The following is a 26,247-nucleotide window of genomic DNA, read 5'->3' as shown; positions in this document are numbered from 1 at the left end:
AGTTCTCGGTGACTTTTCAGAACCGTCCCCATTTCCTAAATCTCACCAGTCCTTTTCCTTCCCCTTCAATTCTGCTGCCAGTAGATAGAGCCATGGGCTCTGAAATCTTGCAGATTTTGCTACCTATATGTGTGTGTTCTCCTGCCACTGTTAGGTAAGTAGTTATTTATCTATCCAGTTACGAGGGGCATTCAAAAAGAAACGATGCGGAGGCATAATTACAGACACTTGCCCCACTGTAACATAAGGCGGTGAATGGCTGTCTCATAAAATTTCTTGTGCTGCAATGTTAACTAGTTCCGCACGTACAGCTGGATGTCGTCATCCACACGAGTGCAGGAAAGGTTATGCTGACGAGCTTCTTTGACCGAGATGCCCCCTTCTGATTCACTTCCTGCAGCACGGGACAACAGTGAATGCCCAGCAAACCTTGGCCACCCTTTACCAAACGATAAAATCAGAATGACGAGGCAATCTGACCTGTGGGGTCATTCTGCTCCACGATAATGCAAAGCCTCATACGACCGACACAGTCGCCGCACTCCTGCAGAAATTCAAATGGGAGGTTCTCGGCCACCCTCCGTACAGTCCGGACCTCTCTCTCTGTGATTACGCCATTTTTGGTTCCCTTAAAAAGGCTCTGAGGGGCAAATGATTCACCTCGGACGATGATGTCCAGCTGTACGTGTGGAACTGGTTAACATCGCAGCCCCGGGAATTTTGTGAGACAATCATTCACCACCTTGTGTTACAGTGGGACAGGTGTCTCAACAGCCAGGGTCAATACTTTTAACATACAGCTACTGGTTTCTGTACTTATGCCTTTGGCTCGTTTCTTTTTGAATGCCGCTTATACATTACATTTTCAAAAATTGATTATTTTTGTTGGTATTTTAACAAATATTAAGTCATAATAAAATGATTACAAGTGAGAATCAAACTGACAACTTTTCACTGTCAAAACAACGTGCTGCACACTCAACTACAGCCTCGGCTTCGTGCAGAGGTCCGCGTTCGTCTCGGACTCGGTTCGCTTCCCGAGGACACTACTCTAGATTTGACTTATTGCTGCAAGTTTCTCAGACCTTGCATGCAACTTGGAGACAGTACCTTCGTCTGCACTGACGGTTCCGAGACCGACTGTGGTGTCAGACCAACAAACGCTTTAAACACCGGGTTCTAGACCAGTGCTCGATTTTTACTGCAGAGCTCTCGGCCATCTATCAGGTCACCTAGTACTTCTGACGACACAGACTTCTCAAATGTGTATTATGTTCCGATTCACTGACGGCCCTACAGAACCTCTTTGTACTATACACATACCACCCATTAGTACAATGCATCCACAAATTCCTCCACTTGCTCACCGATGACTCAGCCAATAGGACATTCTTGTGGCGCCCTGGTCACGTCGCAGTGTCGGGGAACGAAGTTGTCGATGCTGCTACGCGGGCTGCAATCTGACTACTTAGACCTTTTGGCTATTCTCTCCCTTCAAATGATCTCTGTGTTGCTGTGCTTAGGAACATCGTGTCCCTTTGGCACAAAGACTGATCTTCCGTATATGGGAACAAGCTCTGGGGAATTAAACACCTTGCAATGGCTCGGACAACATCCTCTCGCCCTTCTTGTTGTGAGGAGATACTTTGAGCTCGACTTTGTATTGGACACTGTCATTTCAGTCACTGTCATTTGTCAAGTGAAGACTCCACACTGTACTGCTTACTACCACTGACCATTGACAGTGGGCCATTTCCTGATCCAGTGCCAATTTTATAACTGTTTACATTTTAAATGTACATTTGCCTACTGAATTATAAGATATTTTAGCAGATACAGCACAAGCTGTAGATCACATTGTACCTTTTATTTGTTGTAGTAATATGGTGGAGGAAATTAATTTTCAGCCATTTGAGCATCCACTTTAAAGGGGAAGTGATTATTTTTAGCTATCCCTCTACTCCAGTCAGTTAAGCTCCGAGTATTATCGACTTGGACTTTCGTCAGGTAATTGACCAGTTAAAGTAATGTTATGATAGGGGCGATTATAGCCTCAGCAGTTTGGTACCCTAAAGCAATAACGACACAACTCAGCTATCAGTAGGCACACAGCATTAATAAATTCAAAATAAAATTGTGCTGTTTTTACTTAATTTATGTAAAATAATATCTGTTTCTGGTGCTACACAATGTGTTTCCTGTGTCTTTGCTGCAAGAGAGTAGTTTTCTTTCAGTACTACCTCTAGTTTATCAGTCACACCCTTCTAGAGATATATCTCATACTAATCCTGTCACATGCATTTTCAGTTCTGGGGAAAAGGAGATAATGTGGACACAGGATTCCACGAGTCTTCTTCAGCCCTGCTATTCAGTCTGTCAGCAAAGTGGTGTGGGGCAGGTGGAGTCTGTTAGCACGAAATAGCGAATAACAGTGGACTGACATCTGAAAATAAAGTAGATGATTTGAAGAAATTCTGCAAACTCGGAAGTAAAGCAACTCGTGAAGGATGATGTGTGGAGACGTAAGAGTACCTCAGAGAGGACATTCCTGGCCAAAAGAAGTCTGCTTGTACCAAATATATACCTTAATCTGAGGGACAAATTTCTCAGAATGTATGTTTCAAGCAAAACATTGTATGCTAGTGAATTGTGAACAGTGGAAAAACTGGAAAAGAAGAGAACTGAAGTGTTTGAGAGGTGGTGCTATTTAAGGGTGTCTAGAATTAAGTAAGTTAAAAGAAACTGCTGGAATATATATACAAGAAAAAACATCTCCTTATTAATCAGCAAAAATAATAAAATAGTTCTGGATATCATTGAGAAGAAAGAGAGATGGCAAGACTACAGTAAGAACTTCTTTTCAGATAGTTGACCAAATGTTGAGATTTCTAGGAACAACTATTTAACAGAACTTCCAATCGTGAAAAAAGAAGTCGAGAAAACCTTCAAAAACTCAAAAACCGATAAAGCCAAAGAACCTTATGAAATTCCAATTGATTTTATTAAACTCCTCAATGAAGAAGGTATCAATGTCTTGCACAAACTGTTTAACAAAATTTACAGCACTGGTCATTACCCTGTCGAATGGCTATTATCAACTTTCATTCCCTTACCAAAGAAGAGGAATGCGAGAAGATGTGAAGATCACAAACTCATTAGTGTTATGAGCCAGTCTCCGAAAATATTTCTGAGAGTCATCTGTCAAAGGCTATCCAAAAAATGTGAGAAATTCATTAGTGAGACACAGTTTGGATTTAGGAAAGGTTTAGGTACAAGAGAACCAATGGTTGCCTAAAAGTTCTAGTACAAAACTGCTACAACCAGGGTAAAAATGTAGGCCTCTGTTTTATTGACTATGAAAAAGCATTTGATAGAGTAGAACATCATAAACTCACGGAAATTGTCAAAAGAATTGATATAGATGAGAAAGATACTTGCTGTAAAGAGAATTTATATTGGAATCAGACAGTGCAGGCTAAATTTGATAATGAGGTCACAGATTTCATCAATGTATGTAGAGGAGTCTGACAAGGATGAGTATTGCCACCCCTGTTATTTAACTTATACTCTCAGAGTATTTTTCAGGAGGCACTTGATGTAGAAAAAGGCATAAAGGTTAACAGAGAGTATGTTAACAACTTTCACTATGCTGGTGACACGGTACTGATAGCTGATAATTTGGATGACCTTCAACAACTCGTCAACATAGTAGCAGATTACAGAAGTACTCTAGGTCTGACGTCGAAAGACTAATTTTATGATTGTCACACGAGAGTCTGACTCATTTAAACATGCAGATCTAAGATTTCGAGGGTCTTTCATACAGAGAGTCAACAAGTTTAAATACCTCAGAACATGGCTTTTTGAAGACTGGGGAACAGACTTGGAAATAAAATGTCACATAGAGAACACCTGAAACGCCTTCATAAAATTTAAGAATAGACCTAAACCTTAGAGTCAGATTTGTAAAATGTTACATCTGGTCTGTGCTTCTATACGGCTGTAAAGGATGGACACTAAATACGACAACAACATAGAAGTTAGAGGCCTTCGAAATGTGGATTTACCGCAGAATGCTTAAAATACCGTGGACTGCAAGAATAACGAACATCAAAGTACTGTAACGAATGAACAAGCAGCGAGAAATGTTGACAGTGCTTAAAAGAAGAAAAACTGCATACCTGGGACATAAAGTACGGAACACCAAATATACGAGGTGGAATCAAAAATTTTCAGAAGTGGTGCTGCCATCTGGAAAGTAGGAGTAGTAGATCTTTGCACAGCTAGGTGGCGAGAGCTGCATATCTGATGAGCCAGTGTTCAGAGTGGCATTCAGCTGGGAGAACGTGTTGTATGTCCACAGTGATTTCCGTAATACTCTATGTTAGGTGTGTGACGAACAGAACAGTGGGTGTGCATCAAATTCTGTGTGAATCTCGGGGAAAGTGCTCACGGGTTATCACCGGCGAAGAGAGCTGGATTTACGGTTATGACACAGAGACAAAGCAACAATCGTCTCAGTGGAAGAGCCTGGGCTCTCAAAGACCCAAAAAAGCGAGACAGGTGAAGAGCAAACTGAAGAGCACGATCATCATTTTCATTGATACCGAGGGAATTGTGCACAAAGAATTCATCCCACCCAACCAAACAGGGAATTCCTCGTACTGCTGTGACTTTTGCGACGGCTCCGTGAAAACGTGTGGCGACAGCGGCCCGAACTTTGGCGTCGAGGGAACTGGCTGCTGCATCGTGACGATGCACCCTGTCACACGTCCTTGCTCACCGGGACCTTTTTGGCAACAAACAACACGGCGGTTGTACCACACCCACGGTACTCGCTAGATTTGGCACCTTGCGACTTCGCGTTATTCCCAAAACTGGAACTCAGTTTGAAAGGCCGTCGGTTTCGTCAAATAACGGGACTTCCAGAAAACGTATGACCAGTGGCAGAAGTGCTGGGCCAGTGTGTATGTGCGGATGGGAACTACTTCGAGGGTGATGGTGACCATTAGGCCAAAGGTAAAGTTTTCAACAGGTGGCAGTCCCGCAAATTTTGGATAGCATTTCGTATGCTTCTGCAGTTAATAATAGAAGGGTAGATTTAAAGAAAAAGAAGACAAGAGCAAAGAAGAACATCCTGGTTGGACAATATAAAGCAGTGGACAGGACTATGAAATAGCTGGTCTACATTTCATAGTCCTGTCCACTGCTTTATATTGTCCAACCAGGATGTTCTTCTTTGCTCTTGTCTTCTTTTTCTTTAAATCTACCCTTCTATTATTAACTGCAGAAGCATACGAAATGCTATCCAAAATTTGCGGGACTGCCACCTGTTGAAAACTTTACCTTTGGCCTAATGGTCACCATCACCCTCGAAGTAGTTCCCATCCGCACATACACACTGGCCCAGCACTTCTGCCACTGGTCATACGTTTTCTGGAAGTCCCGTTATTTGACGAAACCGACGGCCTTTCAAACTGAGTTCCAGTTTTGGGAATAACGCGAAGTCGCAAGGTGCCAAATCTAGCGAGTACCGTGGGTGTGGTACAACCGCCGTGTACTGTGGTTGACAGAAGAAAGATGCAACATGTACCGTATTTACTCGAATCTAAGCCACATTCGAATCTAAGCCGCACCTGAAAAATGAGACTCTAAATCGAGGGAAAAAAATTTTCCCGAATCTAAGCCGCACCTGAAATCTGAGACTCGAAATTCAAGGTGAGAGAAAAGTTTTAGGCCGCACCTCCAAATCGAAACAAACTTGGTCCATTATAATATGAGAAACAATTTAGGTCGAATGAATAACGATACAGCTACAGTAATTTGGTTCGAGTCGTAAGCTTAGCAGTTAAGCTTTACCTGGTAACCATTGCTATGCGTTAGGCGCTCCGTCCGTGTTTATACGGGTACCCTTCCTTTTTCACGTGCTTCATCTGGTTTGTATTGATTGCTTATTTTTCTTTGATCTGATAACTGCCGTTCTCTTTGTTATGGGTGTTTACGTCACTCTAAGCTGAAAATGCATTACTGTATTGTGCCGTGCATTGTTTGTCGCTTTCTGATAATGAGTGTTTACGGCCTGTCGCCACTCGCCGCATGGCTTGCTTATGTGCACGCTACCACCATTTACAATTAAAAATAGAGAGGAATCGTCTCATTACCAAAACAATGACAAGAGACTGCTATTTGTTGCTACTTACACTCCTGCTTTCTTTGATAATGATCAACAAGAACCAAATAATAAGCTGCGTATGATAGATGTTCTGAACGAGAGTTTAGCGAAAATTTTTCTGCGTAAAAATCTTTGCAGACGTCTCTTGTGGTACATTACATTCTGCACCGAAATTAGTCATCTTAGATTTAAAAATCTAGTCAATTGCCGTGCTTCATTTCTGACTGTATCGCTATTAGGCATACGAATAGTACTAATATAAACATGACATGATATGTCTACTCTTCCACGTTTGCTGTTGTCTCACTCTAGTTTCGTAGTTTATTAGGCAGACAGGATTTAAATGAGATAGCTGCAAACACGAAAGAATACATGACAAAATGTTTATATTCGTATTATTCTTCTGGTGAAGAGAATAACGCATGTGATTCACAATTCATAAAAGTTCCTATTAGCAACCATCTCTTCTCACAGGTAGGAAAAAATTCAAAACGTAGAGTTTCCCATATTGAGAAACATCCCAACAGTCATGCCAGTCGGATTTTCATAGTACATTGAAATGCTGGTACATTCGAAGATGAAAAATATGAAATTTTTTATTTCCTCCGTTGGGTAATGTATGAAAATGCAGTGGTCGAAACTCGGGGCGGTGAAAAGAGGTCGTCTTCCACCTTTCTTTTTTTTTAATTTATTTACTGACGCAGAGATTTTGGCGCCAATATTTATCTTTGTGCCTGCAAAGCATGCCTGTGTAGCACTACATATATTCGACGGCAGAAGTTAGTTGTGGCGGCACCTACCAACATTTTTCAGAACTTCCGCTTACTTTGCACTCGATTCTAAGCCGCACGCGTGCACTCGATTCTAAGCCGCACGCGTGCACTCGATTCTAAGCCGCACGCGTGCACTCGATTCTAAGCCGCACGCGTGCACTCGATTCTAAGCCGCACGCGTGCACTCGATTCTAAGCCGCACGCGTGCACTCGATTCTAAGCCGCACGCGTGCACTCGATTCTAAGCCGCACGCGTGCACTCGATTCTAAGCCGTAGGCGGTTTTTTGGATTACAAAATCCGGAAAATAGTGCGGGTGAGATTCGAGTAAATACGGTAGTCGCCAACATCCATTAATGGATAAGCAGCAGCAGCAGCAGCAGCAGAAGAAGAAGAATTAGGTATACTGGTAAGCTAAGAAATGAAGAAGCTCTCAGCAGAATTGGAGAAGAAAGGAACCTATGGAAAATACTAATGAGGAGATTGGATGAGATAATAGGACATGTGTTAAGACATCAGAGAATAACTCCCATGGTACCAGGGGGAGCTGTAAAGGGTAAAATGTGTAGGGGAATACAGAGATTGGAATAAATCTGAAAAATAATTGAGGTGGTAGGGTGCAAGTGCTACTCTGAGATGAGGAGGTTGGCACAATTGAGGAGTTCTTGGTGAGCCACATCAAACCAGTCAGAAGACAAGACGATAAAAAAAAAATTCCAAATTAGCACATACTTTGCTGAAAATTCGTTTCAATTCTATGAACATTTCAGATTCACATCTCAAGTTGCTTGCATCTTTCTTTATTTTATTTTAATGTTGTTACTATTAAATTGATTTGCAAACTAAGATATTTGGCAAATTCGTGAGGTGCCCCTGTCATACACTGTAGCAGGCACTGGAATTGCGAAAACCGGCAGAAGAGGAATCTGGGAAAAGCACTCCGGGAGCAGGTGCGACGGGCCCCGACCCTCTGATGATGGCGTCGGTCACGTCGTCGCTGGCATCGCCTGTAGACTCCGGGGTCGCCCTGCTGGATAGCGACAGCGAAGCGACCACGGCCAACGGGGAGCCGGACGACGGGTCGAGTCTGCGGGAGGTAGGTCGCTCGCCGAACTGAGGACGACGGTGACGACGTCTCGGTCTTACGGGGTAGTACAGCACACTGTCAAGATAAAACGTCGATTTCTACCGTGTTGTGAAAGTAGCCTGTAGTCACCTACTACAGTTACAATGTCATGCTGTGTAAAAGTTGTAGGAGATTATAAGAATTAAGTAGATTTTTTAATTGTGGGAATTGCAATTGTAGAAAAAAGGGGGCTGCTCAGGATTTGCTAAGGGATCTTGCACACTGCCCTATTAACTGTATTTGAAGGTCAGTGCTGGGACATCAGTTTCATAAACGGTGTCTCAAAATTGCGTGAAAAAATCAGCTTCAAACATTTCTGATTGCTATTGAGTATGAAAATTTTTTTAAGATTTTAAGTGCACGTAGCTGATGAAGTAGAGTTCTAGTCTTATATTTGCATGGTACCTGGTTTGATTGTCATTTGAAGCAACTTTCTTTTCCTAAATTCAGAGACACCCTCTCCCTCATTTTTGTACAAAATTTTAAGTTCTAATGATTACCCACATTTTCATGTAATTAGTAATCAAAATAAAGATACTTTCTTTTTGTTCTAAATTATGATTCAGTATGTTATTTTCTAATAATGGTAGAGTTAAAGTAAAAGTTTAATTATTTAAGCTACTGGGGGGAATAGAGCCAGTGACCTTGTAGAACACTATCCACTAAAATGCACAAAATACTTTATATTGGGGAAAGTAATGTCTTTTTTATCCAAGTCAAACAGATAAATTGTTAACCAATTTTTATTTTTAATCAGTGATGTAATCACCCTTGTTACCGACAGCCTTTTGTACTGTAGTGTGCAAGTTTTCGATGCTGGATCAATAAAAATCAATTGGCTTTTGAGGAAAATATCTAGAGATGGCATTTTATACATCATCCACATTTTCAAATTTTTTGCTCCTTAGTAAATGTTGTTGTGATCTGAATGAATGGAAGTCTGATGGCACAAATTGGGCGAATATGGTGGATGAGGCAATACCCTCAACCCAATTCAGTAATTCTCTCTCTCTCTCTCTCTCTCTCTCTCTCTCTCTCTCTCTCTCTCTCTCTTTTTTTTTCCCTTCTGAGTGAAGGTCCCCATTCACTGTTTCAACGTTTCAAAATGAACAACCCTGTGAATACTCCACCAAACAAAAAAATGTGCCTTTTTTTTTTTTTAGTGTAAACGTGGCTTAGCTTTATCGGTGATGATTCACTTGGAGAGAGCCACTGCCTTTCATGTTTTGTGTTATTATAGAGGTCTCATTTTTGAACTACAGTGATAAAATGATGTAATAACGCTTATGTATTGTGCTGGTGAAGCAGTAAGTCAAATGTGGTGGATTGGTTAGTTTTATTTGTGTTTACCAATCTGCTGCAGATGTTCCCAGATGATCGACTGAGATCAGTTAAGTGTGTTTGGCAATTCCTCGAGTGTTTGACACGAATTTGTTTCAACTTCTGCACTTAACATGTCATTGTCTGAAGTTCTTGATCGGTAAGAATTGGCAAGATCGAAGTTACTGGATTTGAAATTAGAAAACAATTTTTGACATTACAAATTTGTAATGCACTTGGATGGACATTGCAAATTTTTCTGGTGGCAATTCTTGCATTATTGCTCCTACAAAACTCAAAAACTGTACAATGCCAGATTCATACCTCATCTGGTATAAAATACAGGCTGTTTCATAACGAATACCCATGTTTTAAGGCTCTGTAGTATTTATTACATTCAACTTACAATTATAAACAATACATCAAATGAAAGAGCAACCCAAATGCTTGTGTTCCTATACCTGTGCACAAAGGCAAGGGTACGGAATGACTGAGAATAACCGAAGAAAGTGTAGAACGAGTGAGTCTTTCACGTGTGGCCCCAATAAATCAGTTCAGAAGGCTAGTCGTGATTTAGCTGTTCCAGTGAGTCCTGTGTGGAGACTACTACATCCTTACTGTCCACAGCTGTTACAAGTTCTGAAACCTACACACTCCGGTTTACACACCAATTTTGCAAATGAAATTTTGCTCTAGGACAGGGCGTCACAACATAAGTGCTCGCGGAGCAAGCTGTGAGCAGCAAGGCGCGAGCACGGAGCAGCGCGAGCACGCTACCGCCACTACCGGACCAGAGCGGAGAGTGGGGAGAGACACGTGGGGCACACAACAGCTGCCGCCAGTCGATGTAAATCCGCGGCCACCTGCAGGGATATCACTCATGAATTATTATTGCGGCAAACGAAACAAATAAAGGAGAATGTACACGTGCCACATAATTTTATTAGCTTAGCGTATGCCTCTATATTCGTATTAATTTGTGAACTGTTACACAATAAAAGGTGTCACTGAAATGTGGGATTCTCGGTTAACTTGTACTTTTTGCCCTTTACAATTGCGTCTATGTTTGGAGTAATTGTTCTTGTGCATTGTAGGCGCAGTTTGCAGTTTAAATTTCGATCAGACAATGCGTTACATTTAATTGCAGAGAACAGTTGTTCACAAACATACGTGGAACCGAACATTGATATTATTGTAGCCGCCAGTTTGTGCAAAGGAGGAAATCTATCCTGAGGGAAGTGTCTGTAGAATTCCAAAATGTTTTTCTCATTCTGAAATTTGTCTCCGTATTCTCTGTCATACTGCAGGTCAGTAATTAATAGTTGCAGCTCAGGACGAATCTCTTCAATATTCGCTGAATATGGAGAGGAGAACAGATCAAAATCACTGTCTAGTGCTGTCAGATCTTGAAAGCGTTGATCAAATTCTTCCTTAAGGGCAACTAAACTATGTGAATAACGATTAGTGTCTTTGTGAACATCTTGCATGGATGATAATTTAGGAAAACGAGCTAGATTTCCTGTTTCCAGCTGACTCACCCAAAGTGTCATTCATTTTAAAAGCTCGTATTCGATCTATAAAATGAGTAATTAGCCGATCTTTACCTTGCAGTGAAATGTTCAAACCATTCAGATGGCTAGTTACATCTGCTAAGAACGTGAGATCACATTTCCATGAAGGCTCTTTCAATTCAGGTACACACATGTTATTTATGAACATATTTATCTCATCTAATAGGCAAAAAAATCGATTTAATAATTCGCCACGACTAAGCCAGCGGACCTCGCTGTAATAAGGCAGGCTACCATACTAGCTTTCTACTTCCTCAAGAAAGCTTTTAAATTGCCCGTGTTGTAGCCCATGCTTCCTTACATAATTGGTTGTACGAACAACGAACATCACATTTTTTAGAGTGATACTCTTTGCACATAAGTTTTCCTGGTTGATCACACAGTGAACGCCCCTTATTTCATTCGGCACGGTCAGTTTTTGCATTTTCTCCTTCAACAGCGCAATGAAACCGGATTTTTTTCCTGTCATCGCTGGTGCACCATCTGTAGACACTGAAACTAAAGAATTCCATGCCAATCCTATATTTTCAACACTTTCTTCAACACTACTTAAAATATCACCTCCGGTTGTAGTGTTCTTCATGGCTACTACATCGAGGAGCTCCTCCCTCACCTGAAGATCTCTATTAACACCTCTAATAAATATGGTAAGCTGCGCTGTTCCAGTGATATAAACACTTTTGTCCAGAGCTAGGGAATACTCCATAAAATCTTAACAGATATTTGCAAGCTGGCTCTGGACGTCGTCTGCCATGTCCTGTATGCGACGCATAATGGTCATGTTACATAATGGCACAATCCGAAACTGTTCAACTTGAGATGGACACAAATGCTCCGCTGCAACTACCAAAGATTCTTCTATTAAATCGCCATCAGTGAAGGGGCACAGGGATTTTGCTAAAAGCAAAGCAATTTTGTAACTCACTCTGAGAGCCCCCTCAGTTGATTTTTCTTCGTCGTTCAGGTCTTCTTCGGATAGCTTCCTTTTAAGTTAAATGACTTCCTGTGCACGATCTGGTCCATCACATTTTCCACTTCCGTAGTCTTTTGCGTGGTACGAAATATAATGTCGCTGCAAATTAAAGTTCCTAAAAGAATTCAGCGTTTTGTGACAGATACAATTCCTTCCAATGGGAGTTGAACTGCGAAATCATGGTTGGGATTACACAATGGCAACTTGACATGATTCTTAACCAGCGAAGTGACTGTTAGAGCTGATCGTAGTACTTTAAATGCTACACAGTCGGCGCTATTTCAATAGGCACGCTGCAGCCCTATTCAAACGTGCGTGCGCGTTTCCCCTCCCTCCCTACTCCACGACCTTGCACCTGCTCGCGGGCACGTGAGTGAGCAGATGCGAGTACTCGTGCTCAAAACCGGCCAGTTGTTAAGCCCTGCTCTAGGACGATGACGATTTTTCTGGGTAGCATCGTCTTCAGTGATGAGTTGACATTTCACCCGAGTGGAAATCTGAACACACGTAATGTGCGTGTCCGGGGGTCAGCAAATCTCAACTACAAGGTGTACAACTTTGCTTCCACTGTGTACTCCCCAACATTTGAGGCTCTAATGAAACAAATTGGTCACACACGTATTTTCCATCGCTGGCCACTACTTCCTACCGTCTTTTGGGCAGTGTACGAATCCCCCGTCAAACAAATTGCTCATCTTTTGAAGCCATCCACGAATCGATCCAATTTGTGACTTATTCGTGAGATAGGAAGTGTCGGTCAGCCAGGCAATGCACCATCGATCTAAACGGGTGATAGTCGGAGGGAGCAATGTCTGGAGAATGCGGCGGCTGGGGTAGGACTTCCCATTTTAACGTTCCCGAGTACGTTTTGACCTCTGCATCGTGGGGTCGAGCGTTGTCGTGCTGCAAAATCACTTTATCGTGCCTCTCACTGTACTGCGGCTGTTTGTCTTTTAATGCTCTGATCGAACACATTAGTAGCTTTCGCTAACGAGCACCTGCGATTGTTTCACTCGGTTTTAACACCTCACAGTACACGACGCCGAGCTGGCTCCACCAAATGCAGAGCACAATCTTGGAGCTGTGAATGTTCGGTTTGGCCCTCGACGTGGAAGCGTGGCCGGGATATCCCCGTGATTTTTTTCATTTAGGGTAATGAACCGGTTTTTCCCCCCGGTCACAATGCGATGCAGAAATCCCTTCTGTTTCTGCCTCTGAAGCAACTGTTCACAAACACACACACGCCGTTCGACATCTCTCGGTTTGAGCTCACACGGGACCCAAGTTCCTTCTTTCTGAATCGTGCCCATAGCCTTGAGACGTTTTGAAATGGCTCGCTGTGTCATTCCCAGTAATTCTGCCGTTTCTTCTCGAGTTTGACGTGAGTCTTCACTCGGCAATGTCTCCAATTCTGCATCTTCGAAAACACTCTCTTCCACCACTGTGCCGGTCTACGACGTTAAAATCGGTGTTCTTGAAGCGTTGAAACCACTCACGACACTTTCTTTCACTAATAGCATCCTTACCATACGTACTTCAGAGCATTTTATAAGACTCAGCTGCTGTTTTCTTTGTATTGAAACAAAACAGTAACACCTCCCACAAATGACGAGAATTAGGCTCCCCAAGTGACATTTTCAATTGAGAATAACTTTATGGTGCAGACACAAATTGACTAATGTTTGAATGAGGTTATGTTGACCGAGGTCCAAGCTAACTGCCTGACGTCTGCGATCTGTTTCTTTCGACCGCTACTTACCGTTGTCGCCACCTATCGGCAAATGGTGGAAGCGAAGTTGTACACCTTGTAGATGGTACGTTTGCAAGAGAGACCCCTAAATTGAATGTTTTTTGTGTCATATCCTGGTGGAAAGTTTACTGGCATTTCTTTTTTGGTGAAGCAACTGTAAGTCATGTTTCTTATCTTGATGTGCTAGAACTATGGGCCTTTCTCAGCTGGAAGAAGGTGAACCACAGAACTTTATTTGCCAGCATGATGGTTCACTGCCTCCCTGACGTAACTCAGTAAGCGATCGGATAAACGACTTTGTACTCGACCTCTGGGTTGGCGCAAGGGGCCGGACGTCAAGAGCTCGTTTCTCGTTACCTCTAAGTTCACACACTCTCTGATGCCATACGGTTTTTACCTTCAGGTGTTTATAAAGAATCACGTGTACGTGCCTCCGCTATCAAATGAACTATTTGACTTTAGAAACAGTGTTGTCACAGCAATTACTCCCACTGATCAAAGATTGGAAAGAACTCGCCTATCGATTCGATGTGTGTCGAATAGCACTCACATTGAACACTTGTGGGAAAAACTGTTTGATTTGCTCTTTAATTTGATGTATTATTTGTAATTGTAAGTTGAAGGGAACAAATGCAACCGAGTCTTAAAATGTGTATATTCATTTTGAAACACCCTGTATCTCTGGCAAGACTTTGAGGTACACAATGAGCTGGTAAGTGACAAACAAATACTGACATGTGCAGAAACATTACGTTTCGGTTCTTCTAATACTCGAAACATTTCGAAGTCTTCAAAGTTGATATTCTTGCGCATTCTTGAGACGGGGGTCGTGACGTTTTGGGAAATCAATATCTGTGCGCCGAGCTCGAAATCCTGTAAGTACGAAAACCCACTCCACTCCCTCCCCCAAAGATCCACACTCTCGTGGGGCCCGACAGTGGTTTTCTGCATAAAATGTAACGTCCGGACGCAGATACGTCTCGCGGTGTGCTCGAGTGGTGTACCGGTGTGCAGGTGGAAGCCGCATTCCACGACACGGAGGGCACCACACCTACGCCGTCTCCGGCCTGCCCGCCGCCGGTCGCCGTCGTGGAGAGCTGCGGCTCGCCTGCCGCGGAGACTCCTGTCGGCAGCGAAGGCTCGTGCGACGCGTTCGTGTACCCGAACTCGGACCCCGAAAACGTGCAGGACGCCGTGGAGAGACAGGTGCTGAACGAGATCGCGCGACGCTTCAAGGAGAGCAACTCCCCCAGGAGAAAGGTGAGTGTGAGCCTGTCACTTCTCACACCTGCAAAATGAGAACATCCTTGGAAACCAGCTGAATTTATTCTTTGCAAAAAAATAAGTACTTCGTGCCACTTTTAATGATGTCCTGCAGTTTGTGATAATCATTATCAGCCATTAGACGTGCACTGTCGGATAAGGTTTACTGTAGACTTAACCGTACATTACGGTCTGCACCAAAACATGTGCACTTTGTACCTACATGTTTTCTTATACCAACTCCTGTTAACCCTTTTGATGCTACAGATGAGCTCTTTGCAGTCTGCAGAGAGTCAGCCTTTGTTACGGCTGTACTGTTCGCCAAAATCTATATAAGTGACCTGGGTGACAATCTGAGCAGTTCTCTTAGGTTGTTCGCAGATGATGCTGTAATTTACCGTCTAGTAAGGTCATCCGAAGACCAGTATCAGTTGCAAAGTGATTTAGAAAAGATTGCTGTATGGTGTGGTAGGTGGCAGTTGACGCTAAGTAATGAAAAGTGTTAGGTGATCCACACGAGTTCCAAAAGAAATCTGTTGGAATTCGATTACTTGATAAATAGTACAATTCTCGAGGCTGTCAATTCAACTAAGTACCTGGGTGTTAAAATTACGAACAACTTCAGTTGGAAAGACCACATAGATAATATTGTGGGGAAGGCCAGCCAAAGGTTGCGTTTCATTGGCAGGACACTTAGAAGATGCAACAAGTCCACTAAAGAGACAGCTTACACTACACTCGTTCGTCGTTTCTTAGAATATTGCTGCGCGGTGTGGGATCCTTACCAGGTGGGATTGACGGAGGACATCGAAAGGGTGCAAAAAAGGGCAGTTCGTTTTGTATTATCACGTAATAGGGGAGAGAGTGTGGCAGATATGATACGCGAGTTGAGATGGAAATCATTAAAGCAAAGACGTGTTTCGTCGTGGCGAGATCTATTTACGAAATTTCAGTCACCAACTTTCTCTTCCGAATGCGAAAATATTTTGTTGAGCCCAACCTACATAGGTAGGAATGATCATCAAAATAAAATAAGAGAAATCACAGCTCGAACAGAAAGGTTTAGGTGTTCGTTTTTCCCGCGCGTTGTTCGGGAGTGGAATGGTAGAGAGATAGTACAATTGTGGTTCGATGAACCCTCTGCCGAGCACTTAAATGTGAATTGCAGAGTAGTCATGTAGATGTAGATGTAGAAAATCGGGTTCTCGTGCTGAGAATAGGTGGTGTGCCAGATATGAAATGATAGTCCGGTTTTTCGAAACTATTACGTCAAAAAAATTGATGTTTGCACATCTTACAGATTGATATCTGCACTTGATAAAGTGTTGATTTCTTTTCATTATCCTTCATACTACATACGCTGCTTGAAATTAATTAAAACTTTTCATGAAATTTTAGTGTTTGCAGAGGTAAAAACCACATTGTGTGAACTTCGCATATGGTTAATTTTAGCTTGTACGTTTCAGTAAATTCAGTGCAGACAATAGATCAAAATTTTATTTAGAATTGAGAGCAGGAAAATACCTGATTTTGTTCTTAAGTTATTGGGTTTTGTATCCGAATGTCGCGGATAATGTGCTCATTTGCACCCCGTGCATAGTAAATTGTAGGTTATAACGGTTGTCGAGATTCGAAGTAGTGAAATGAGGTTTTCTGCAAATGATAGAACACAGTGGGGCACATATGTTGTGTGATAAATATGTGAAACTTTTTTGTTTGACAAGATATGGGAATAACTCGTCTGCGGCAGTGAGAGGTCAGCACGTGTATGCCCGCAGCAGTGCAGGAAAATCCCAGTAGTGCACATAGACTATGTGATCAAAAGTTCTGGACACCTGGCTTAAAATGACTTACAAGTTTGTGCTGCCCTCCATCAATAATGCTGGAATTCAATACGGTGTCGGCCCACCCTTAGCCGTCGAGACAGCTTCCACTCTCGCAGGCATACGTTCGGTGAGGTGCTGGAAGGTTTCTTGGGGAATGGCAGCCCATTCTTCACGGAGTGCTGCACCGAGGGGAGGTGCTCGATTGTGTTGAAAGATGCAATCGCCATCCCCGAATTGCTCTTCGAGAATGGAAAGCAATAAGGTGCTTAAAACACCAATGTAGTCCTATGCTGTTATAGTGCCACGCACAACACGACCACTCTATAACACCACTGCCTTGGATTTTACTGTTGGCACTACACACGCTGGCAGATGATGATCACCAGGCACTCACCATACCCACACCCTGCCATCAGATCGCCACATTGTGTACCGTGATTCGTCACTCCGCATGTTTTTCCACTGTTCAGTCATCCAACCGGCATGATGTGTGGCTTGTGAGCAGCTGCTTGACCGTGAAATCCAAGTTTACTCACCTCTCGCCAAACTGTCATAGTACTTGCAGTGGATCCTGATGAATTTTGGAATTCCTGTCTTGTTGTTGTTGTTGTTGTTGTGGTTGTGGTTGTGGTCTTCAGTCCAGAGACTGGTTTGATGCAGCTCTCCATGCTACTCTATCCTGTGCACGCTTCTTCATCTCCCAGTACCTACTGCAACCTACATCCTTCTGAATCTGCTTAGTGAATTCATCTCTTGGTCTCCCTCTACGATTTTTACCCTCCACGCTGCCCTCCAATACTAAATTGGTGATCCCTCGTTGTGTCAGAGCGTGTCCTACCAACCGATCCCTTCTTATAGTCGAGTTGTGCCACAAACTCCTCTTCTCCCCAATTCTATTCAATACCTCCTCATTAGTTATGTGATCTACGCATCTAATTTTCAGCATTCTTCTGCACCACCACATTTCGAAAGCTTCTATTCTCTTCTTGTCCAAACTAGTTATCGTCCATGTTTCACTTCCATACGTGGCTACACTCCATACAAATACTTTCAGAAACAACTTCCTGACACTTAAATCTGTACTCAATGTTAACAGATTTCTCTTCTTCAGAAACGCTTTCCTTGCCATTACCATTCTACATTTTATATCCTCTCTACTTTGACCATCATCAGTTATTTTGCTCCCCAAATAGTAAAACTCATTTACTACTTTAAGCGTCTCATTTCCTAATCTAATTCCGACAGCATCACCCTTCTTATGGTCTGGATATAGTTCTGCCTATTACACATTATGACCATCTTCAACTGTTGGCGGTCTGTCAGTCAGCAGACTAGGTCAGCCTGTAAGCTTTTATGCTGTATGTGTCCCTTCACGTTTCCACTTCTCTATCACATTGGAAACAGTGGACCTAGGGATGTTTAGGAGTGTGGAAATCTCACGTACAGACGTATGACGCAAGTGACACCCGATCGCCTGGCCACGTTCGAAGACTGTGAGTTCCAGGGAGCATCCCATTCTGCTCTCACAATGTCCAATGACTACTGAGGACGCTGATGTGGAGTACCTGGCAGTAGGTGGCAGCACAATGCACCTAATATGAAAAACGTACGTTTTTGGGGGGTGTCCGGATACTTTTGATCACATAGTGTATACACCACCTTGGGAATTGCGTAGCCAGCCCACAGCAGGAGAGAGTTATGGGGCCCTCACAAGCTCAGCAACATAGTAAAACCGTCAATATTCTTGATGATGTTTCAGAATGAGTATTTGAAGGCTTTGTAGCAGTTACTGCATTCAACTTACAATTATAAATAATACATCAAGTGAAAGGGCAGCCCAATAAGTTTTGTTCGCAGGTGTTAAAAAATAGAAGTAGAAATGTGAATAAACATAACGTGCACGTTTGGAGGTCAACAAATTCCCACAAGATGTTCCAGCTGCACTGAGACTTCCCTGAATTGAATGTTTTGGTGCCACTCCCCAGCAGAAAGTTATGGGCCTTTCTTTTTCATTGAAGCGGTTGTAAGCAGTCTTTCTTATCTTGATGCACTAGAAATATGGTTCTTTCCTCAACTGGAAGGACATTACCCGTAGAACTTAGTTTGGGAGCAAGCTGGTGAGCCGTCCCACTGGCACAACACAGTACGCAGTGTCGTACCGGACTGCCGGATTGGTCGCAAGGAGTCGGACGATAGAAGTAGTTTCGCACGGCCTCCACAGTCACCTGCCCTGAATCCACTGATTTTTTATTTTGGGATCTCAGAAAGGATCGGGTGTACGTGCATCCGATACCAGCTGATCCACCTCACTTAAGATGCACGACTGAAGCAGTTGTTGCAACAGTTGCTCCAGACACACTGGTAGAAGTCTGGGAAGGACTCGTCTGTCGACTCGACGTGTGCTGTTTGAGGGATTGTGTTCGCATTGAACACTTGTAGGAAAAACTATTTGAGTTGCTCTTTCATTTGATGTATTATTTATAATTGAGGGACTGGAACTGTAAAGGTCTAAAGTGAATTGTTGTCGAGTGTGAGATTGTAGCATTTATTTGTGTTTCTGACATCTGTCGATCTTATGGTGTTCAGGTTTATCTGTGCTGTAGGTCCACGTTGCGTATATGAACACTCACAAAAAGCCATTTCACTGATTTCTTCGATATTCACTTAAGTGTGGGGTCGATGGTGGTGTGCTTTAGGCCCACGGTTCTCATCACCTAAATTGTAAGTTGAAAGTTATAAATGCTAAGAAGCCTGAATTTATTTATTTATTTACACGTCAAGTTCTGTAGGACCAAATTGAGGAGCAAATCTCCAAGGTCATGGAACGTGTCAGTACATGAAATTACAACTTAAAAGTAATAACAGATAAAAATAAAATGTTTATGAACCCAAAAAGAAAGTCAGTCCATGAGTTTAAGGAAATGCAATCAACAATACAACGAGACTCAGCTTAATTTTTCAACGAACTCCTTGACTGAATAGAAGAAGTGACCCACGAGGAAACTCTTCAATTTTGATTTGAAAGCGCTTGGATCATTGCTAAAATTTTTGAATTCGAGTGGTAGCTTATTGAGAATGGATGCAGCAGTATACTGCACACCTTTCTGCACAAGTGTTATGGAAGTCTGATCCAAATGCAGGTTTGATTTCTGCCGAGTATTAATTGAGTGAAAGTTGCTTATTCAATGATGTAACTTACTTAATGACAGCGTTGGTATGTTGATAGAGACACAAACACACACAGAAAATTCAAGTTTTCGCAACCCGCGGTTGCTTCATCAGGAAAGAGGGAAGGAGAGGGAAAGACGAAAGGATGTGGGTTTTAAGGGAGAGGGTAAGGAGTCATTCCAATCCCGGGAGCGGAAAGACCTTGGGGGGGAAAAGGGACAGGTATACACTATCGCGCCCCCCCCCCTCCCCCCTACACACACACACACACACACACACACACACACACACACACACACACACACACAACCACTTATTGCCCAAACCATCCGTTTGTGAGCCAAAAATATCCTTTTAGATTGGGAAGAGTTGCCACAAAATATTAATACCATATGGCGTAAGTGAATGAAAATAAGCAAAGTAGACTAATTTTTGTGTCGAACGATCACTCACCTCAAATACCGTTAGAATAGGAAAAATGGCAGCATTAAGTCTTTGAACAAGATCCTGAACGTGGGCTTTCCAGGACAGTTTACTATCTATCTGAATACCTAGAAATTTGAACTGTTCAGTTTCACTAATCATATTCCCATTCTGTGAAATTAAAACGTCAGGTTTTGTTGAATTGTATGATAAAAATTATAAAAACTGACTCTTACTGTGATTTAATGTTAGTTTATTTTCTACAAGCCATGAACTTACTTCATGAACCAATGTTGCACACATCACTTTACTACTGAGTGAGTGTCATCAGCAAACAGAAATATTTTAGAGTTACCCATAATACTAGAGGGCATATCTTTTATATAAATAACAGACCCGACATCACAGCCATTCTCAACATTGTGAATAACAACCTTTTGCTGTCTGTTGCTAAAGTGAAAGGTGAACCAATTGTGAGCTACTACCCATATTCCGTAATGGTCCAGCTTCTGGAGCAATATTTTGTGATCAACACAAACAAACACCTTAGTTAAATCAAAAAAACATGCCTAGCATTCGAAAGCTTTTGTTTAACCCATCCAGTACCTCACAGAGAAAAGAGAATATAGCATTTACAGTTGTTAAACGACTTCTAAAGCTGAATTGTACATTAAAACGATCAATTATCCTTATGTACACAGCCTTTTCAATAACTTTAGCAAACACTGATGGCATAGAAATAAGTCTGAAATTGTCTGCTTTATCCCTTTCTCCCTTTTTATAAAGTGGCTGTACTACTGAGTACTTTAATCATTCAGGAAACTGATCCTTTGTAAAGGAAAAATTACAAATATGGCTAAATCTCCCCCTTGTCTGTATCACAGAGGAGTATTTCAGACATCCATCTCAGAAAGGCATTTGCCAAGGAAGCTATATGATTCCCTGTAGAAACTAAATTTTTATTTAATTCACCAGCAATGCTCAGAAACTGATTGTTGAATACTGTACATACAGGGTGTTACAAAAAGGTACGGCCAAACTTTCAGGAAACATTCTTCACACACAAATAAAGAAAAGATGTTGTGTGGACATGTGTCCGGAAACGCTTAATTTCCATGTTAGAGTTCATTTTAGTTTTCATCAGTATGTACTGTACTTCCTCGATTCACCGCCAGTTGGCCCAATTGAAGGAAGGTAATGTTGACTTCGGTGCTCGTGTTGACATGCGACTCATTGCTCTACAGTACTAGCATCGAGCACATCAGTGCGTAGCATTGACAGGTTAGTGTTCATCACGAACGTGGTTTTGCAGTCAGTGCAATGTTTACAAATGCGGAGTTGGCAGATGCCCATTCGATGTACGGATTAGCATGGGGCAATAGCCGTGGCGCGGTACGTTTGTATCGAGACAGATTTCCAGAACGAAGGTGTCCCGACAGGAAGACGTTCGAAGCAATCGATCGGCGTCTTAGGGAGCACGGAACATTCCAGCCTACGACTCGCAACTGGGGAAGACCTAGAACGACGAGGACACCTGCAATGGACGAGGCAATTCTTCGTGCAGTTGACAATAACCCTAATGTCAGCATCAGAGAAGTTGCCGCTGTACGAGGTAACGTTGACCACGTCACCATACGGAGAGTGCTACGGGGGAACCAGTTGTTTCCGTACCGTGTACAGCGTGTGCAGGCACTATCGGCAGCTGATTGGCATCCACGGGTACACTTCTGCGAGTGGTTCATCCGACAATGTGTCAATCCTCATTTCAGTGCAGATGTTCTCTTTACGGATGAGGATTCATTCCAACGCGATCAAATTGTAAATTTTCACAATCAACATGTGTGGGCTGACGAGAATCCGCACGCAATTGTGCAATCACGTCATCAACACAGATTTTCTGTGAACGTTTGGGCAGGCATTGTCGGTGATGTCTCAATTGGGCCCCACGTTCTTCCACCTACGCTCAATGGAGCACATTATCACGATTTCATACAGGATACTCTACCTGTGCTGCTAGAACACGTGCCTGTACAAGTACGACACAACATGTGGTTCATGCACGACGGAGCTCCTGCACATTTCAGTTGAAGTGTTCGTACGCTTCTCAACAACAGATTCGGTGACCGACGGATTGGTAGAGGCAGACCAATTCCGTGGCCTCCACGCTCTCCTGACCTCAACCCTCTCGACTTTCATTTATGGGGGCATTTGAAAGCTCTCGTCTACGCAACCCTGGTACCAAATGTAGAGACTCTTCGTGCTCGTATTGTGGACAGCTGTGATACAATACGCCATTCTCCAGGGCTGCATCAGGGATTCCAAATGATGGAGGGTGGATGCACGTATCCTCACTAACGGAGGACATTTTGAAGATTTCCTGTAACAAAGTGTTTGAAGTCATGCTGGTACGTTCTGTTTCTGTGTGTTTCCATTCCATGATTAATGTGATTTGAAGAGAATAATAAAATGAGCTCTAACATGGAAAGTAAGCGTTTCCGGACACACGCCCACATAACATATTTTCTTTCTTTGTGTGTGAGGAATGTTTCCTGAAAGTTTGGCTGTACCTTTTCGTAACACCCTGTATATCTGGTTTATCAGTAACAAATATTTTTACTACAAACTTATTTTATATTGTCGACCTTGTGCTGCTGACCAGACACTTCCTTCAAAACTGACCATAAGGTTTTAATTTTATTGCTTGAATTAGCCAGTATTTGATAGATCCCAACTTTACCAGTATGTAGAGAGCTAATACGGTCTGCATAAATTTACATAAATGCTTTGTTAAATTATTAGTTGAAACAGCAAGCGAATAATGTAGGAGAAGTAGTGGTTTCTGTCAAAATAGCTTTTTTCCCTCATGGTGTACACATAGAGAGAACTCTAGAAGTAATTCCTATGATTACCGGTATGAATAGATTACAGCTAGTTGTGATTTGTTGTCAGTATGTTATACAGACGTGGCTAGCAGTGGCTGTTAATTTGCAATCTGACTCGTTCTGCATGCCAGAAGGATCTCCTCGATAATGCAATTTGTGGGACAAAAGGTGTGTATGAGTGAGTGTTTTGTGGATTTTTTTTTTTTTTTTTTTTCACACGTCCTAGAACTGAGGAGGAGGCTGTAGTGTGGGAGGTCAGTATCAGCTGTGTAGTGTACTTGGCAGGTCGCCGGGGTGAACGTGTACTCTTCTCTTCGAAGTGCGTCGTGTCGGTGTTTCGTATTTACATTAGGTGTATGTACAGGCATGTGTACTTTCTGATAGAACACTCACTATTTGTGATGTTCCCTTCAGGGACACGTCTTGCCCCATACCAAACATTTAGAAGTAAATAGCTCGACCAGAATAGGATACAGTGACACAGGTGTAGTTGGGTGGACAGTTTCATCTTTCTTCCCCCTGCCACACACAGATTTGTCGGCTCGTTTGCCACCGTGTGATATCGAGGCACTAGACTCGATAGTCGGAGCTGTTGACACTGCTGTCGTCTTTCTGTCACTGCTCTGTCAAATGGATCGGCGGGTGGTTGTGGGGTGGGTACTGTCTGTCTGGCATTTGGGCAGGGGAAGACCTGAAGTATTCGTTGCAATTTAACAACTGTCGGTAGCAGATGTATAAATTACAGCCACACGTTAGCTGATCTAGTAGGAGGTGGAGTTCAGTGCACGGGGTCTGAAAGCTGTTTTGTTACAAAGCAGTCAGTATGCTTGTGGGTCAGAGAAGAGTGCGTATTCTGCCAATGGAGAGGGTATGTATTTTTCAGTGACCATTTACACTATTTTGTTCGCATTTATTTTTTTCGGTCATCGTTCTTCTCACTAGTTCGATGTGGTAAGTCATGAATTCCTCTCTTGTGGCTCCCTCTTCATCTCAAACTGGCACTTGCACCTTATGTCATCAGTTATTACTCGATTCTGAACGCGAGTCAATATTTTATTTGAGTATGAGATTTGTTAATAAACAAATGTCGTATCAAATAAAATATTGACTCGCGTTCAGAATCAAGTAATCTTTTTTATAGTATCCATACACCTATGAGAACGTTAAGCGCTTGCAAGATGGTAGCATTACATTGTATGTCCTCTTGTGTCTGGTGTTAAGCAGATCAATAGATTGTCATTGTGGTAGTCCACAGTTTCTCACATATTCCACACTCGAGCACCGTGCGAGTCAAATGTCATCCGATCGATCGAATTAGGTCACTATTGTATTGAGTGCCTCAGTGGATCAAGAAATCTCGAACCTTTTGAGTGTGAGTATCATTTGCCCTACCGTCCCCACAGAATTCTTCAAAATTATTCAAACTAAATTGGCACGTGACCTCAATAGCCCAAGCTTCATCTGTAAATGTAAGACAACCCCTGTATCAATCTATTAAACAACATAAAACATTGACCTCAGCAGCAATTGTTTAATATGCAAAAGTAAGATGACCTCATTCTTTTCAAATGATGAATTTGCGAAAAAAACCTTGTCTTATAATGTAGTAAATAACATGAAAGTGAGTCAGTGTTAAAAAGACATCAACACCTGTAACAATACCTGAATTAGCTCTTGGCTGGAGCAAGATTGCATGTCTCCTTCCACATATGAAGAAGTCTCTGTGCTTACAAATTTTGTCTGAATTCAAGACTGTGGAAACTGGACTTCTCCCTTTGCTTCCAGGTATGGAAATATTGTGGGGGGGGATTATGGCCATGTGTGTAACAAAGATCAAGTAGGCATGCAAACAAATGATTAAAAATTTTGATCAAATGATCTATCAGTGTGAAACACTACATTTTGCAAAATCAGTATTTTCAACGTTTATAGAAAATTTGTTTGAGACGGGTTGGATTTTGAGCTGCAGTATCACAGGCCCACAGTTTCTAAAATACTCGCTATTGGTTTTAATACCTTCCACTGCTTTTCCTTGTGGTGTATGTTTTCCCCATTTTTCATTCGTTCCATTCATTTTCTTTTTAGGTGTGGTTCCCCATTCCTTTTCCGCCTTTTACTTTCTCAAATGTACTTTGGGTGTTTTTGTACCTTGAGCCTTCATTATGTCAGGAAAAAGGGACTGATGACCCTGTAGTTTGGTCCCTTTATAACCTAAACCAACCAACCAACCTGTTGTCCAGTCTTGGTCTCCCTCAACAATTTTTAAACTCCCTCGCCCTCCGCCCCCAAAAAACACTCTCTCTCTCTCTCTCTCTCTCTCTCTCTCTCTCTCTCTCTCTCTCTTTCCCTCTCTCGTGCGCTTTTGTCGTATCGCTATCCCATTAATTTTACATCAAATTTTCATGGTGGTGTGGATTATTTACACTGAGGTGACAAATAGTGGAATAGCAATAAGCACATAGGCAGGAGGCGGTAGTATTGTGTACATGAGGTACAAAAGTGCAGTTCATAGGCAGAGCTGTCATTTGAGATGAGCTGATTATGGCTGCACAACAGGAATTAACAGACCTGGAATGCAGAATAGTAGTTGGAGCTGGATGCAAGAGACACAATTCAGAAAATGTTAGGGAAAACAATAGCCAGAGATCCACTGTGTCAAGAGTGTGCCGAGAATACCAGATTTAGTCGTTATCTCATTACTGATGACACAGTGGCTGGCGGCCCACACGTAATGACAGAGAGCAGCGTCGTTTGTGTAGAGTTGGGTCAGTACTAACAGACAAGTGACACTACATCACTGCGTGAAATAACTGCCGAAATTAATGTGGAATGTGTGACAAACGTATCTGTTAGGACAGGGCAGCAATATTTGGTGTTAATATGCTATGGCAGCAGACGACTAGGTTGTCGACAACCTGCTGGTGGCTCCATAATGGTGTGGGCTGTGTTCACAGGGAATGGATTGTGTTATCTGGTCCAGCTGAACCGTCATTGACTGGAA

The 26,247-nt window shown here is 42.4% G+C and overlaps 1 protein-coding gene across 1 annotated transcript in view; it reads left to right on the top strand.

Annotated features, from left to right (window-relative positions):
• Positions 1-26,247, top strand: part of LOC126212672 (pleckstrin homology domain-containing family M member 2) — a 282,889-nt gene that overhangs the window by 34,039 nt on the left and 222,603 nt on the right. The window contains exons 4-5 of the mRNA XM_049940093.1: positions 7,834-8,040; positions 14,699-14,944. Of these exons, the coding sequence (XP_049796050.1) occupies positions 7,834-8,040; positions 14,699-14,944 (453 nt within the window). The remainder of the gene's footprint in view (positions 1-7,833; positions 8,041-14,698; positions 14,945-26,247) is intronic.

This window comes from Schistocerca nitens, chromosome 11 (genome assembly GCF_023898315.1).
Source record: "Schistocerca nitens isolate TAMUIC-IGC-003100 chromosome 11, iqSchNite1.1, whole genome shotgun sequence".
In the NCBI taxonomy this organism is placed as follows: domain Eukaryota; kingdom Metazoa; phylum Arthropoda; class Insecta; order Orthoptera; family Acrididae; genus Schistocerca; species Schistocerca nitens.
This window is presented reverse-complemented; position numbering and strand designations above follow the sequence as displayed.